This window comes from Brachyhypopomus gauderio, chromosome 7, assembly GCF_052324685.1.
Source record: "Brachyhypopomus gauderio isolate BG-103 chromosome 7, BGAUD_0.2, whole genome shotgun sequence".
Taxonomy (NCBI): domain Eukaryota; kingdom Metazoa; phylum Chordata; class Actinopteri; order Gymnotiformes; family Hypopomidae; genus Brachyhypopomus; species Brachyhypopomus gauderio.
In genome coordinates this window covers 30,559,067-30,576,566 of record NC_135217.1, presented here as the reverse complement: position 1 = coordinate 30,576,566, position 17,500 = coordinate 30,559,067, and the positions used below count along the sequence as shown (strand labels likewise).

General features: G+C 47.2%; 1 protein-coding gene across 3 annotated transcripts in view; it reads left to right on the top strand.

Annotated features, from left to right (window-relative positions):
* The window catches only part of LOC143519561 (uncharacterized), a 90,886-nt gene that overhangs the window by 50,585 nt on the left and 22,801 nt on the right, over nt 1–17,500 (top strand). For all 3 annotated transcript variants that reach the window (XM_077013145.1, XM_077013144.1, XM_077013143.1), the window contains one exon: nt 17,240–17,293. In XM_077013145.1, the coding sequence (XP_076869260.1) occupies nt 17,240–17,293 (54 nt within the window). The remainder of the gene's footprint in view (nt 1–17,239; nt 17,294–17,500) is intronic.

Here is a 17,500-nt window from a genome sequence, read left to right as displayed (position 1 = left end):
CTGCTGTTGGACACTGGGCTGTTCTCACGTCTCTGCTGTTGGACACTGGGCTGTTCTCACGCCTCTGCTGTTGGACACGGTGCTGTTCTCACGTCACTGTGCATAGTGTGGTCCAGCCCTTCATCTCTACTAAATGATGTCAAACACCATATTCATTAGCAGCTGTGCATCACATTTTTACTGCCCATTTACTGCGTTTTCAACACATGCTGATGAACAGTTGTTTGGATTGTTTGAGTTGATGAACCCAGTTTTTCCATTAGACTGTTCTTATCCCAGTGTGCATTACAATGTGAGGACAGGGGCTAAACCTATGTCTCCTATTAGGGTTTGGCAAAGGATATTCCTGTATATAATTACATGGAGACTCATTTGTTTAGTGAAAAAGAATTGGGCCTGGATTCAAAGTGAAGGCTCTTTCCACAACATAAAAAAATCATCACCCGGGGAACTATTTACACCCCGATTTAACATGCTCACACGCCGACCTCCAAGGACGAACAAATATTCAGGGACTTTTTCTTTTAATTGCTGACCCTTTTCTTAAAGGGCTGAAAGACCAGAAGCCCTGTGAGCAGGCCAGCCTTCCAGTCCCACCCGGGGCTGCGTTTTCTCTTCATGTCGTTTCCGCAGAGATCGTACCACATTAGATGTTAATCGGATTAAGTCTCTGGCTTCACCATGTGCCCACAGCACAGTGGTCTCCTCAGGGAGAGATGGAGTTAGGGTTCTTGGTACTAGTGGTGACATGGTTAGAAATGGAGCTTTAAGTATAGCTTTGTAGCCAAGATTGTCATGCCTTGACTTTGCATCACACTGTGCTATCAGCAGTCACAATCCTACGCACATGTTTTAAGTGGTGGTGGGGGGGGGGGGGGGGGGGGGAGCCATTCTTGTGTGGATCGACACCCTTCTGGGTCTTCTCTGGTTTTTAATGTTATAGCGTGCAATTATGGTTGTTTCTGCTCCGGACACTTTTGAGACTCTTCACTCTAAGTCTCATATTATTGAGACGACTTAGCAATCTGTGTCAGAGAAATGGAAGAGTAGGTTTTGGTCCTAGAGTCATGAGAAATGTGCGTGCGTGCGTGCGTGCGTGCGTGTGTGTGTGTGTGTGCGGTGGGAGAAAGAGGCTATCAGCCTACTCGGCTTAAGTTTGAGTAAAACCGGAAAAGGCAATTAAAAGTCACTCTTTTCTAAACATGTCCAAACACTTATTGCCATTTAACACACACTCTGATCATGTAACACACACTCTGATCATGTAACACACACTCTGATCATGTAACACACACTCTGATCATGTAACACACACTCTGATCATGTAACACACACTCTGATCAGTCTCGCATACTCCTGCAAGAGTGATCTGTATAAACGATTAGCAGAGTGACAAGTGTACATATGGGTCATCACTGAGTTCAGGGAGACGTTTGTGTAGTGCTTGTGAAATTGTATGTATAATTGTGCATGTGCAGTATGTATAAATGTGTGTTTGTGTTTATGATTTATGCTCTGTGTCATTCATCTGTTCTCAGAGGAGCCGGTGGTTTGAAAGGAAGTTACACCTTGTCATTCTGTCTCTTGGTACGCTTTGACATATTTAGCATTTTCATAGGCCAAGCTAAAGGTCACCCTGTGAATATGCAAATCTCTGCTCTAAATCACACTAATGAGTGTTCTAGAGCAGTGCCATATTTTGCTACATATTAAGACTGTGGTTGGTAGTTTCAGAACCACGTCCAACCACCCACCCCCCCCCCCCCCCCCACCCCCCCCCAAAACACGCAACACTTGAGGTTTTCTGACCAGTTTTTAAATTTATTTTAGGTCTTATGTGAGAGATTGACCTTAGAATAAATTTGCACTGCGGTACATTTGGAATTAAACTATTGTTGAACATGTGGTGAATTTGGCTGCCTGACAAATTTTTATGAGTGCAAGAAATACAATTCTGTGGAAATGTTAAGCTATACAGTCAAGAAAATATTGTAAATAGTTTGAGTTTTATTGTGGTTTACTTCAAGGCATAGAAATTGGTGATCAGCTCAACTCAATACTTTGTAATTGGCCAGTTATTATTGCCTCTGTGTTTCTACAAAATCTACTCCAAAATCCCACACTTTATTTAAAACAGCTTTTAGCCTATATTTTACATGGACAGAGTAAACTCAGTTAATTAGAGTCCATTGAATTGTCCCTCTTGACCCTGGTTACATCATGGTCCTCATTAGTAAAGCAGAATGAAGGGGAAAATGCTCGTTAGAAAAATGAGGAACTTTCACCTCGAGCTCATTAGAACCATAATCAGCTAGATTGGTAATTATCTCTTTTACCATCATTCATTTTTCCCCTGCTCTTTTACAATTGTTTGTTATAATATTGAAAAGCAAATTCATTAAAAAAAATCTTCCCCCCCAACAACATTGTGCTCCGCTATGACCTTTGACCTGGGGGGGGGGGGGGGGGGGGTGTCAAGGTTAAGAAAGGTTAAGGGGCCCTGATTGGGCCTGACGTCTGATTTGGCTTAACGGCGAAGAGATCCGTTATTCCTTGCGTGTCCCACCGTAGCGATTCTTCTGGCTGTATTACGTCTGTGCTGTTGTAAACCCAGGAGCTACATGTGCTTCGTCTTAAGTGGCCAACACTCAGACGCAGCAATGCATCAGTGCACTGACGATGTTGCTTCCTGTGGTTTTGCTAGCATGCTTTAAAAACAACCGCACACAAACATGGATGTGTTTTGTTCCCTGAGTTAACAGTAGTTGCCTGGGTAGCTAGTATAAACTACTGAATTACTGAACTAAACTACTATTGATTACTGCTGAGGGCATGTGGCACTAATAGGGCCATATTCTTTGGTATTTTGTGCTGACCTTCTATTCTAAACTTTAAGAAACTATATGTAGTTATGTCTTGTAACGGCACATGTTGTTTGCCGTCTTTCTTTATTGCGAAAGGAGCTTCAGGTGGCCAGAGTGTGCATGGGCCATCCTGGAGAACAACCCTGGTGCAGACCTCATGGGCCATCCTGGAGAACAACCCTGGAGCTGACCTCAGGGCTCAGGAGGCTCGGGCATGATACCTGTTTTTTCCAGTACTGATCTGATATCATTGCTTTGCATTTGAATGTTGCGCGATGTCGATAGCGAGCCTATGTTTTTTCATTAGAACCCACTGTGGTGCTTTGGGGAATGGTTTTTTGTGAGATAGATGTTTTTATAGAAGAAATAGATTTCTTTTTCTGATAAAAGAAAAAATTACATTTCCCTTCCTTTACCATACATCTCTTGTAGTGAGATGTTATTTATCACCTGCTTCAACACACACACACACACACACATTCACACGCAGTCTCTCTGAGTATGTCTGCCTCAGTCCTGAATTTTACAATTACACTAGTTCAACTACATTTTTTTGCCACTGAATGTAAGTTGTGTTCCACATCAAACTAATCTTGACCTTATAATTCCTGTGAATTTCAGTGGTAAATTCCTGCTCTGCCCGCTACACCCCACACGCTGTAGAAGTGTCTCTCCTCTCACCCTGTGCTTACATCCAGTAGAAACATAACCTTCAGACCATTACAAGATGGCTATTCTTTCCATACGTGGACAGTTTTAGCTGACGTTTCCTTACACTCCAGCTCCTTATTATAACTTTCTAGTCCACCTTAAACCTCAGCAGGATAATGGCAAACTCAGCAGCTCTTCCGCTTATTCATCCGGCCTTGTCATTAACTTCATGAATGTGGAGGAGAGTGCTACACCACTTCTTCTCCGGCTCTGTTTCTCTCAGACTTCTGCTGCTCTTTCTCCCCCCCCCGCCCCAACTCTGAACTTGCTTTACTTCACGGCCAAGTTAGAAACGCTGCGTGTTTTGTAGAGAATGGATTAATAAATAAACCACAGTCGGTTCAAGGGGGTGTGGATTGTTAAGATGCCATTTTGTTTTTCTTAAGTGCTCACACTAGAAGGCGGCTAACCTTCCCCTCCCCCCACACTGGGTCTTCAGCGCTAGACGTTAGCAATGCAGTCATCACGCATGTGCGAGTGCACGAATATTTGCATGCGAACATAGTAGCATATAGTTTTAATCTTTAATGTGAAAAAAGCCTGCACATGAGCTCCGGAGCAGTTCTGTGTTAGCTGCTAGTGTGCGTATTATATGTGCTAGTACTGCATATTACTTGTTTTGTCTTCAATTGCAAACGTGTCAGTTTTATTTTTACACAGGCCGTAGTATGAAATTTAATTCACCAAGTGCCTCCTGTCATTCTCACTTTAAAATATAATGAATGAAATCTTGCATATAATTCATGCATCCGCGTAATTGTCCTATAGGGATGATTTCTTATTGTTTTCTCTTGGGAAATGTTCGTTGTTTAATAGGTGACAGTTTATGCTGTTTAAAATGTCATTACAATATGTAAAATATAGAGAAGAAGCATGAAATGGCATTTTAAAAATGTTGCTCCTCGAAAACCTGTTTAATTAAAAGTGTTAGACCCACAGTGAAGATGGGACGAGATTACATAATTGCGTTAGTGCACCTAACGTGTCCTTCATATGTCTGAACAGTTCGTGTGAGACTTCAGGTATATTGGCACTTGGCAATAAGATTCTAAAAACTACGTAAAGATGAATGTGAGCACCTTGAGCTGTCCTGAGTTTATGAGCCACAAACTAAAAAGTAGGCAATGAAAATTACCCTAGCATGTGTATGCTTGTACTCGAGTAGAATTTGTTAGCTTTACAGTTTTCTCACAAGGTCTCAGCACGTCTCTGCATTAATTCTGATAAAAAGCTTTTAGTGCTCCTTGTACCATTGACTACAGCCAGCTTCAGTCCGATGATTGGGGGGCTGCTTGCTTTCACTTTTGTGAGTATTTTATCTCCTTAATGAGAGATTTTTTCTTATCTGGCTTTCACATTAATACTTTGCTTTTATGAATAAGTGTTTAAAATGATGAAACTGTAGATAAGAGGCCATGTTTGGTACTGGCAGTGAATATTAACTTACAGGAAGCGTTCCACTTAGCAGTTCCGCTCTCTCAAAGTCATCAGTACATTTCAGTTCCACACCAGAATGCACCAGATTACATTTTAAGAGAATGTCGGCATAGACAGGGAGAGATCAACTTGGTTTATGTTCGACCTGATCAAGGTGCAGTGTTTGATCTGGAGCCGCAATAAAGCGTCACACATGCACGGCCTCACGTGCACGGCCTCACGTGCACGGCCTCACGGGGCTGTGGAGGGGTGTCGAGCCCTGTTTCACACGCGCGGAACGGCCATGGTCCTCGAGGCTTCTCTGCTGCCGTTCGTGAACATTTGTTCACGGGGGTTATGCAGCATGTGTTAACGCCTGGCAATTGAGTTACGCAGCGAATTGGATTTGCCACTCTTGAAATGAGGCACCTTTTTACTTACGCAGGCCGCCTGCACGCACCCACGCGATCATGTACTCCCATTTATTATGCATTTATTAAAATAATTCAAACATTTTGCGTGCAAGACGGTGAATGTGCGTTGAACAGAGCACGGTGAGCACGGTTTGTAAGCGTCGTGCCAAACGGCGTTCCTGTGGTAGGTGCCCCTGCTCAGAAGCGCTCAGCGCCCCCCCCCCCCCCCCCCCCCCCCCCCCCCCCCCCCCGGTGGAAAAGAGGCTTTTGTCGTAGCCGACGACCTCGGCCACACCTGCTTTTGTTCTCCAAGCGAGACCCAGAAGGCAGAAGTAGCAGGATTTGTTCCAGCGCTTTCTAGCGTGTCCTGGACTAATTAGTATAGCTTCGCCTCTCCTCTTTTCTGCCTGCCTTGCTGAATTCTTTCATTGTTAATGACTAGATGTCATTATTTTAGTCAAGGTTTCTGCCATTTGCAGAAGCAGTTAATGGACAGTGCTTACAGAGCGTTTTAACCAGCATGGTTGTAAGAATCACTTCCACGTTATTTACAGTAGCTCGTATGGCAAAATTGTTGGCATGGTGACCAGGCCTAGCCAAAAGGCGCTTTTTTGTTTGTTAAGTATGTTTTTGTAAAGACAAGGGCTCTGTTCGAAATAGCCTACTACATACTACTGGCGTACTGATTGGGCCCCAAACCAGTATCCAGTATCCAGTATGTAGTTGACTATTTCGAACAGAGCCATTGTGTCGTGCGAATATGTAGTCACGCAGGGCGTATGCCATATGATTAAGTTTAATGTTACAACATATACGGCTCTGATAGACCACTTTGAACTAGGCACCACGCACCGATGTAAATGCAGTGCAACAGTAGGCAGAGAATTAGACGTCACGGGAGAATCAGTTGAATTGTTAATAATGATCTGAGTTGAGCTGTTATCAAGCAATTTTCGCCTTGATAGGTAATGTAAAATTAGCTAGCCTAAATATCTAAATAAGCTAGGATGCTAAACTAAAAAACATTAGTTTACAAACAGACCAATAGACAATATTTCACATATTTCAGGCCTTTCTACTGCCTGTGGGGATTCAGATCTATATTGTCTATTGTAGATTATTATTATATTGTATATTATCTACAATGATCACTGAAAGACTTTAAATAGCTTTTATTATAATCTGCTAAGTGCCTGGGAGATCCCGCCCCCCAACCCAATAGATTTGGAGGAGTTTTTGCCACGCCTCTGCCCATCATCGCCCCGCCCCCTCCGCATGCGGAGTTTCAGTACAGCCAGTCCCTGGCGTGATGGCAGGCTTCTACTCCCCTATCCCCCAGGCCCTTACTGCTCCAACAGTGCTCCTCTCAACATTCGGAGGAGAAGGTGGTGAAGCGAGCAGCTCCCAGCCCACTGCTCCAGAATCATCAGAGAACTCTCCATCAAGGTCCCGCCCACGTGGGCGGAGCAAGTGTGGGTGCTGCAGCGAAATAGGAGGAGCTTGCCTTCTCACCCAGCTGCCCTGCAACCATAATTTAACTCGAATCACAAAAAAAAAGTGGAAAAGAAAGTGAAAATCTCTTTCTTCGGGGTGTCGTGACACACAGGAGCACTCAGGAGTTGGTAATAACCAGCTTTTTCCCCATCTGTGCGTTGGCAATTTTCTTTCTTCGTCCCGAAGCTTTCTCCCCCCCCCTTCTGTGTGCGTGCGTGTGCAGGCGTCCCGCGTTCGCCGCGTCACCGAGGGGTCGTAAAGCCTGCCGCCTGCTAAATTCGGAAGCGGCCTGCCCGTTAATCTTTAATGCGGCCGTCAACCTCGCCGGCGGTGAGCTGCGCTCTTTACGCCCTGATTTATTCCGGCCCTCGCCGTGTCCAAGAGCAGGTGCTAACGCGGGAGACCGCGGCAAGGATCTGCTCCGCGCACGCCTTCGCATGTAACCGCTAGCGCTTCGCATCATAAAAATGCACAGCGCTTCTGATCGAAGGTTAAATGCACCATAAAAGTCCATTCCATTCGTATGCTCTTACCTTTAAAAGATTCGTCCATATACTTTGCATGTTTATAGTGTTTAATGGGTTAACCTAGGCCTCGTACAACAGGACTGGCCCAGTAGGAAATCTGGAGTTAGTGTGTGGAGACCAGTGTATGGAGCAATTCTTTGAGTGTCAACCTCCATTTTTCCATTGTGCTAACGCTGTTGAGCTGCAGTGGTCATTAAGGGTGGCCACTCCCCCTTTTCTCTGCTCCTCCCCCTCCTGGCCACAGCTCTAGGGAGATAGGTAGCTTTGCAGCAAGGTCTGTGTAGAAGCATATAGCTTCTCCCTTTGCTTAGCTGAAAGTGTAAAGTTACCTGAATACCTGACTGACAGGCGCTCTAAACTACTTCACAGACCCATTAGTGTTTTGAGAGTATTTGTCTGTCTCTCTCCTCTCCTCCTCTCTTCTTAACTCCTCCTGCTCTCTCTGTCCCTCTCTTTTTGTTTCTCTCTCTCTGTCTCCAACACCCCCCCCCCTCCCCTTTCTCTGCCTGACTTCACCCGGCCATCTGCTGTCACAGGTGTCATGTGGCGATGACATCACCGAGCTCCTTTCGGCCAGGCCTGGCATCACAGCGCGCTGTCGCCATGCCAACAGCTTTCGCAGCCCCGAGCTACGTTCTAATGAGCGGGTCTTAATTAAGCTCCGACAGGTCTCACGGAGCCTGCGAGAAACTCCGCCGAGGAATGAGAAAGTGGAGGGAGACGGTGGGGGAGGGTATCTCAGGGCTGTAATGAGAAGCTTAATAATGTTTGGCTGTGATGACCTGCAGCCGTAACCGGTGTTACAACGTGCCTGTGCGTACGTGCACGTGCCTGTGCGAGCGTGCACGTGCCTGTGTGCGCCTACAGCCCTCTAACGTGGTCCTGTGTGTTTACAGTGGGCGCAGAGGTTGTCTTTTTGGAGTGTGCATGGTTTTGCTTGTGTGTCCGGCCCGTATCCCTGAACTGACGTTTGGTGAGGCTCGGAGGTTAACTTGATACGGAAAGACCTCACAAAGACAAAATAGGATCAATTATGTATGTGTTGCCCCTGTATTAAAGTGAAGTCACCAGACGGGGAGCAGAACGACCTTCACCAGGTCACAGTTAAGGTTATAGTGAAGAGTGTGCCTGTCCTCCGAGGGTAAACACCGGCCTCGCTATTGATTTATACGGCTTGGTGTGCAGTGCGTGTGTGGGGAGATCCTCCGAGCTCAGCACCAGCTCCTGTTGGTGGGAGGATGAATAATAAACCCCACGGCTGTTTGCCCTCTGCTCGGTGAGCTGTGCTGGGGTCCGACCGTCGGAGGCCAGGCCAAAGTGTGCTTTCTTTCCGTCTCCTCCACCGCTGCCTGCTTCCTCCTTCGCCCCGCCTTTCTCCTCCGCTGTCCTCCCCTCTGCTCCGCCCCCTCTCCTCTTAGCTCCGCCTCCTCCTGCTCTGCTCTTCAGTTCCCCTTGTTCACTTGTTCCCAAGTTCTCTGCCACAAGGTGCCATCGCTGAAAGTTTTATCTCTCTTTAAGGGCAAAATTCTACGTTGCAGTGTTAAGTGTAAGGGGATAGGAGTGTGTGTGTGTGTGTGTGTGTGTGAGAGAGAGCACGACAGAAATGGGTTTTTTGTTTGACTCCGTCTGATTTAAGACCATCTACAGTGACCTTCCCCACACAGTCACTCCCTCAAAAATCAATAGCACTTCAGCAGTGCCATGTGGCTGTGTGTGTATGTGTGTGTGTATGCATGCTTGCGTGTATGGGAGCCTCTTTGTGTACAGGAGTTTGCGTGTGACAGAAAGCAAATGCACACACTCACCTTCACTTTGGCAAAAAATATTTAAAAAAGCAATTTTGCGCCTATAATAGCTATTGTGCATAGTCGCTGCAAAGTGAACGCCTAAATGTCCATGTATGTGTCTGTGAATTTATTTTAACAAGCATATTTTAGCATATTTTTGCATATTTTAGCATGTTGCATCTAGACAGAAAAGCAAGGCGACTGCAGATAGGAAAGGTTAACACTTCAATTACAGGCCCAGGAGCCCGTGCGGATAATGACAGCATCGCTTGTGTCCGTCGGACAGGCTGTTGAGCAGACTGAAGATTCCTCCATTGTTCTAAAGGTCATTTCTCAGGGCCGCGGTCCGTCTCGTGGTAATGATGTCATGATGAGGGTTTGCGTGGGCCAGCAGTAAACACAATCGGACAATGGGTTCCGTGATTGCCCGGGTCAGGCTAGGTCCGTGGTGAAGAGGAGCTCACATTAAAGTTAAGTGCGCAATTTAGAATATTGCCCACAGTTTTGTGGCAGGTCCATGTTTTATGTCATCCAGTCCCATTCTGTGGTGTTCTTTTATTCCTCGGAGCTCTGCCACTGTCTCTCTCTCTCTCTCTCTCTCTCTCTCTCTCTCTCTCTCTCTCTCTCTCTCTCTCTCTCTCTCTCTCTCTCTCTCCCTCCCTCTCCACCTCTTGATCTCTCTCCCTCCCTCCCCTTCTGTCTCTTTCACTTACAAAGTTTCAAGGTGTCTCATTACACACACACACACACACACACACACACTCGCAGGTGCCCCAAGTGCACAGTCTGTTGGTCAAGGCCTCGGTGAAGGTGGCCACCTCTCCCAGGCAGGTCTTATCTTAACTGGCCGCTTGTTTACCATTCAGTCATTAGGCTGTTAAATGCCCTGCCCAAGCCTGACTGAGAAGTTGATTACCAGCTGACCCTGTGTTCCTGCCCTGTATGATGTGTACTCCTGATAAACCCCCCCCCCCCCCCCCCCCCCCACCCCCCCAAGCTGCTAGTCTCGTCAGTGCATACATAACGAATCCCCTTGACCGTCCTATTTCAAACGCCTTAACCCTAATGACGTGCCACTGGTACTCGCCGTCGTCGGTGGAAACGGTTCCGCATTACCGGGTAACTCCACAGGGAAACTGGAACCAGACTTGGTCCACCAGTAGAGGCATCGTGGGAAGCTCAGACGAGCGCTGGTTTGTCGTCGGGGCTGGTGCGGAGGTAATCTCTCCTCCCCTTTGAGGCAGGCCGCCCTCTAATCCCTGACGCACAGTTCAGCCGGGGGAAGGGGCTTTTCTTCCACAACTCCTCAACTGCGGAATAGGGGTTCAGGGAATATTGGGAAAGTTCTCTGGGTGTTTTTAAATCCAGATTTATGTCCTTGCTTAGCCTGGCCTGTTCATAGGTTATTGACCTGTACTATAAGTTTACTTCATGTAAATATTTGCATGATTTGAGGTTATATAATTTTAGTGAAGAACTTTGAAATGTACATGGAAACTCGATATGAAAAGCACTGCTATAATTGGTAGCATCATTCCCCATAGCAGGACGAACAGCAGGGACTCGTATCGGACGCAACATACTCATTAACAATTCACCGTTTTCTTTATTCTTTCTCCCCCTCTCTGTCCCGTCACCATCCCGTTCTGTGTAAAAAGAGTAAAAGGTCGTTTATTTAGCAGGAGGAGGTGGTTGGTGAAGTAAGGCCGCACTCAGGCAGTAGCGCCGGAGCTAATGGCTTCATGGCTGGAGGCTTTTAAGACTGGTCAGTGGTCTGTCTTACACCAGTTGTTTGGCTCCAGCCGTCTCACCCACAGGACAAATGAACGGTATGGCTTCACAGTACATCCTCACTCCCTGCATTATTGCAAGGCTCCCGTTGGAATTCAAAGCGCCTTGTGAACCCAGTGTAGTTCCCGATCGCAGGGCCACGTGTGGTTGACGCCCTTCTCTGAGGTTCTGTCGTGCACGTTTGTCTCACGTGACGGACCATGGAATTCACAGTGAAAATTGTCTCGTAATAATGTGGGATGAATGCTGAGCTAACAAACGTGAACACACTTTTTGGCTATCTCGACTGCTCCCGCAAGACTCTGAAGAACTTTCGGTTACATTATGCATTCAGATCTCTCGCAGTGTTTCTCCAAGGCCCACTTATATAAGATTGAACTCCATATTTCATTCTTATAAGCTATTTGTGCTGAAATTATAGCTCAGTGCTCATATATCAAAATGAAATACAAATATTTTTGCCATGTCTCCTAATGCAGTTTGTGATACAGTCTTATGCAGAAAAGGCCAGTAATTTTATTTAAATTAGCATTTTTTTCCCTAGTGTTAGTCGGCTTGGCTATCTCCCAACCACTGGCTGAAACTTGTACTTCAATGACCAATCAATGAGAGTGGAGGACTCTCGTACTGCTCTGACCAATCAATGAGAGTGGAGGACTCTCGTACTGCACTGACCAATCGGTGAGAGTGGAAGCTGATGTGTGATTCGTCCCAGGTGTATGTTGTCAGCAACTAAATATTTTCTATCTGCTGCTCATACAACATCTTGTATGAGAGTTGAGCATGAGTCAATTGTGAGTCTATCATAAGAGCGTGAGATTAATGAGTCAAATGTAACTTGAGGTCACATCCCAAACGACAGTCAACTCACCACTCCTTCATCTCTATGACTTCTTCACATGTTGAGTACAACCTACATTATAACTTTGCCCTAAGGACAGTGATTGGTTTAGTCTGTCTTGCCATGTACTATATTATCTTGTGTGGCGCAAGACATGCAGAACTCTCACACAAACTGGGTTTATGTTCTTGCCCCCTACCCAACAGACAGTACTGGCTTACTGGAGGTGATGGGGGTTTGGACCAATGTCAGAGGTGAGGGGGATTGGGCCCACATGGATATATGTCTGAGGTGAGGGGAGTCCAGATGGTTGCATGTCCGAGGTGAGGGGGGTCCAGACGGATGCATGTCCGAGGTGAGGGGGGTCCAGACGGACGCGTGTCTGAGGTCAGGGGGGTCCAGACGGACGCGTGTCTGAGGTGATGTGGGTCCAGACGGATGCGTGTCTGAGGTGAGGGGGGTCCAGACGGATGCGTGTCTGAGGTGAGGGGGATCCAGACGGATGCGTGTCTGAGGTGAGGTGGTCCAGACGGATGCGTGTCTGTGGTGAGGTGGTCCAGACGGATGCGTGTCTGTGGTGAGGTGGTCCAGACAGATGCGTGTCTGAGGTGAGGTGGTCCAGACGGATGCGTATCTGAGGCGAGGGGGGTCGAGACGGATGCGTGTCTGTGGTGAGGTGGTCCAGACGGATGCGTATCTGAGGTGAGGGGGGTCCAGACGGATGCGTGTCTGAGGTGAAGTGGTCCAGACGTATGCGTGTCTGAGGTGAGGTGGTCCAGACGGATGCGTGTCTGAGGTGAGGGGGGTCCAGACAGATGCGTGTCTGAGGTGAGGTGGTCCAGACGGATGCGTGTCTGAGGTGAGGTGGTCCAGACGGATGCGTGTCTGAGGTGAGGTGGTCCAGACGGATGCGTGTCTGAGGTGAGGGGGGTCCAGACGGATGCGTGTCTGAGGTGAGGTGGTCCAGACGGATGCGTGTCTGAGGTGAGGTGGTCCAGACGTATGCGTGTCTGAGCTGAGGTGGTCCAGACGTATGCGTGTCTGAGGTGAGGTGGTCCAGACGCAGAGGCGGTCTTTGCATAGAGGCGTTGCTAGGCAATTGCCTTTGGCCCCTCCCACTGTAGGGCCCCCTTGTCTAGCTAAAGCCAGGTTCACACTACACGACTTTTCAGTCGTCAGGTTTTTGTGCCGTTCGCACTACATGACTGGTTGTGCTGTAATCGCGAGTCTCTCAGTTGTTGTGGCTTTCACACTACATGACTGATCAGCGATGCGGGCTCACGAATTAAATGACTGGGGAATCGCCGACTCATCTGGCTGCCGTCCAAAAACACGAGAACACGAAAACGAAACACTCGCGAGAACCAGCAACACCACGAAGATGATAAAAACAATGTACATGTACTCCACATTTTCGTTATTATTATTATTTTTTTACCGTTTAACCACTCCATAGTCCCAAATTGCCAGAATTATTTCATCTCTCCGTTGCAGTGAACACAGATATAGTCAATCGCACTATTTCTCCAGTGCTGTCACAATAACTTAAACACAGTGTTGTAGTAAAGTTGTATGAAGCTAGATGCTGCTGTTGACTTACAGTCGCCGACTGGGCTAGATATTAAACATGCTAGATATCTGCCGGTCGTCTGCGATGAGTTGGCGACCACTCGGCGACGGCTCGGCGAGCGTCTTTCAGCAGTTCACACTACACGACTGAGCGAGCGCCGAGTGATCCCCGATTTGCCTCCGACCACAGTTTCTGTCGGCGATCTACAAAAACAGTCGGCGACTGAAAAACCAGCCTAAAGTCGTGTAGTGTGAACCTGAACTTATTTCTCGCATATTAATGTTGATGGGCCCCCTAGCTAAATTCGCCTTGAGCCCCCAAATTGCTAAGTCCGCCACTGTCCAGACGTATGCGTGTCTGAGGTGAGGTGGTCCAGACAGATGCTTGTCTGAGGTGAGGTGGTCCAGACGGATGCGTGTCTGAGGTGAGGGGGTCCAGACGGCTGCGTGTCTGAGGTGAGGTGGTCCAGACGTATGCGTGTCTGAGGTGAGGGGGTCCAGACGGATGCGTGTCTGAGGCGAGGGGGGTCCAGACGGTTGCGTGTCCGAGGCGAGGTGGTCCAGACGGATGCGTGTCTGAGGTGAGGGGGGTTTGAGCTGGACACATGCGTGTCTGCCAGTGTAGCGCATGTCACCTAGTCAGCTGCTTCTGTGAACCACGTAACACTGCAAGACCTTCATGTGACTTAGCATGCTGTGTTGACTACACTTTCGATTGCACCACGTTTGTTTAGATTACCGGCCTACTCGGTTTTCAACGCAGTCAGACGACAAATGTTTTTAAGAGTCAGCATCAGTGTTTGAATGCTGAGCAGGATCTCATTGATCTTTGCCAGGGACTTTTTACCATTGAAATGACCTATTGCTCCCAGTGAAGAGACTTCTCAGATAAGCCCTTACAATCTTTACTGTTCTACAGTGTCTCTTTGTCTTCCCAATGACTGTACAGGCACAGAGTCTGTGTTCCCAGGGATGTGTTTAAATGGGCATCCCCATTGATTTAGAAACAAACCCAGCATTACCTGCATAACTGCAGGCGTTTCCAAGAGACAGATTTAGTTTTTCAATTTGAGTTTCTCAAATAAAATTGCCAAACCCCTTAAACCCTTAACTCCTGAAATCCTGAACCCCTTAACTGTCAAACCCTGAACCCCTTAAACCCTTAACTACTGGACCTTTTAACTGCCAGACATGTCCTCTTTCCTTCTGAACCTCATGTTTAGTTTTAGTGTGGGCTCCCGGGGTAGAAGCGTAGCCCCAGAGGGATAGATGGATACTGAGAGAGTGAGAGGGAGTGTGAGTGAATGTGTCTTTAGTTATCTTTAAACAAACCAGTGAAACAGTATCCCAGACCGTCCACACTTCTAATTACATTTAGTACTTCAGTACATTTGCTTTGTTTTCTTTTCTTTTCTTTTTTTTTTATTGTCTGTAACATTATCACTCACTTTTATCATTATATAATTATGCAGCATAATGCCTTGGCTACAGTTATATGCCATTAAATGCCATTAAAATCATTTGAGAAAAGAGAATTGAAGGAGAGTGAGACTGAAAAAATGAGAAAGCGTGCGAGACTGAGTATAACAGAGTTTGTATGTGTTAGAGAGAGAGAGAGAGAGAGAGAGAGAGAGAGATAGGTAGAGGGAGAAAATGAGCATCTGTCCCTAAAGTCATTATCTCTGCTCTTCCTCATTCCGAAAGGCTAAATTTAAGTGAAGTTGTTGCCTCCCTCTGGCAGCCATGATGGCTGTGATTAATACTGGCTCTATAAAACACATATTGCAATATTGGATAAGTTTTTGCCCATACACATCTTCCTATAGCCATGAACAAAGTCTAATAGCCCCCACACACACGCACTGTGCACAATCTCATCATCTCTCTTGTTTCTCTCTCTCACACACTCATACATGCACCCAGACACAGATCAGGAGATACCAGAGCAGGTGTAAGCGCAGTTGTGGTAGATTGGAACTGTCAGAGTTGTCACATTAAATGTACCATTATTAAGTCCAGGCTGAATTTTATGGTCCGGCGGGACTGTAAATTGGTTGGTCAGTTCCTTAAATAACGCAGGGGCTGAATGATGCTCTCTGAGCCCTCCTTCTCTTCCCTCTCTTTCTTTCTTTCGTTCTCTCTCCCACCGGCTGGATCACCTGCCCTGTCTCTCTCCTGCGCTCCCTCTCTTTCTCTATTATTTCTCTCCTCCGGCCCTCTCTCATCACGCGACCTTCTTCACCAGGACTGATTAAAGGGACAGCAGGAGTGTAATGAAAGAAAGAGAGAGAGAGAGAGAGAGAGAGAGAGAGAGAGAGAGAGAGACAGAATGTGCGCAAGAGGGGGAGAGAGAAAGAGAGAATGTGTGTGCAAGAGGGAGTCCGTTTGTTTATTATTTTATTTTTGCTTTTTATAATGGCATTATTTATGTTGATTATCTTTTCATTTTGTTACATTTGAATTGCTAAAACATTAAAAATGAGAGCGAGAGAGAGAAAGAGAGAGAGAGAAAGAATAAGAGGCCACCCCATCCCTAAGGGTTTATTTGCGGTCAGAGCGGTAACTCTCCCAAACCACCAGGGTCGGAGGTCATAGCCCTGAGGAAGATGGCGAGAGCCTCATCATGGGAGACTGTCCAGAAAGCTTTTGGCTGATGAGGGGAAACAAGACCTTTACATGTCTGGAGGGTTTAAGCACTAATGGGTTTGTACATAAAAATAGGGTTCAGCCCAAGTGCTGTGCGATTGGACGGACAGGCTGTGTGTTCAAAATTAAAGAGGGACTTGATATTGTTCTGATCTGAACTACTGTCGGTCAGCAAGGTTACTGACAAGACTAAATCAAACGGACGTTTGCAGAGGTCCTGACAACCCTTAATCAGACGGGCTGATTCTGGGAGGACCTACTGGGAGGATGTACTGACAGTGGTAAGATCAGTACACCTGACCACAGGCTCTGCACTACTACTGTCACACTAAGCTAAGGTGCGATATATTGGCACACGGCCTTTGCCGATAATGAACTTTACAACTCCACTCCGGCTGAGTGGACCATTGCCCTTGGTGGGGGGGAAGAGAAATCCCAGAATGCCTTAGGGTGGGGGGTGGAGTTGGCTTTGGGTGTGTGAGAACATTGGGCAGACAGCCAGACAGACGGGTTCTGATTGTGTTCGGTACGGATGGTTGGCACAGAGCCGCGCGTAGCGACCGGGAGGTTGGGGGGGTCAGGTGTGCGAGTCGAACGTCTTCAGGTGTTCTCACACCTCCACTGTAATGCACATGAGCTTCAGCACCAAACCAGCTTTAAGACCAGGTGTAAAACTCACTGAAGGTTCTAGAACGCAGGAGTAGTACTTGGATTATGTAATGCAAGAAATATTATATTATAACTGTTCCAGTACACATGAATATACCTGTGCCGTAAGTTGTACGTTTAAGTCTCCACCTTCCACACGGACGGCCCCCTTGCGCTCTGCTGGAGAGCGCCGGCCGCTCACCTGCCCTGTGATGTGCTGCTGTGTGTCCGTCGATCGAGGCCCCTCCCCCCCGTCCTCTCCAAAGCCGCTTCGTTTAAACCAGCCCTCCGTGTTTGAGTTTAAACGAGCCCTCCGTGTTTGAGTTTAAATGAGCCCTCCGTGTTTGAGTTTAAACGAGCCCTCCGTGTTTGAGTTTAAACGAGCCCTCCGTGTTTGAGTCCATCGCTGCTCGTCTCTGGACGGTGACGTCGTCGTCACGCAGGACCCGCTGGACGTGTAACTGTGGCGTTAATCAGAAACGTAAGTATGAATAATAGCAGTGAATAAAGTGGACGTCTGTTCTCTTCACAGATGGCCACAGAGGTGTTGGAGGGTCTACTGGAAGAGGATGATGAGGTTGTACAGGTGAGATGAGAAAACAGTCGTCTGTGTGTGTGTGTGATAACGAGAGCCAGGTAGATGGTGACAGATGTGTGTATGTAATCACCTGATAGCTAGTAGCGTGTGTCCTCTACACCAAGCACATCTTGTTCCAGGAGCGCGGGCTGGGTAAGTAATGACCATCATCTCTGTGTGTTGCGCTGCTCCTCGATGGGGCCTCCTGTAATGGGC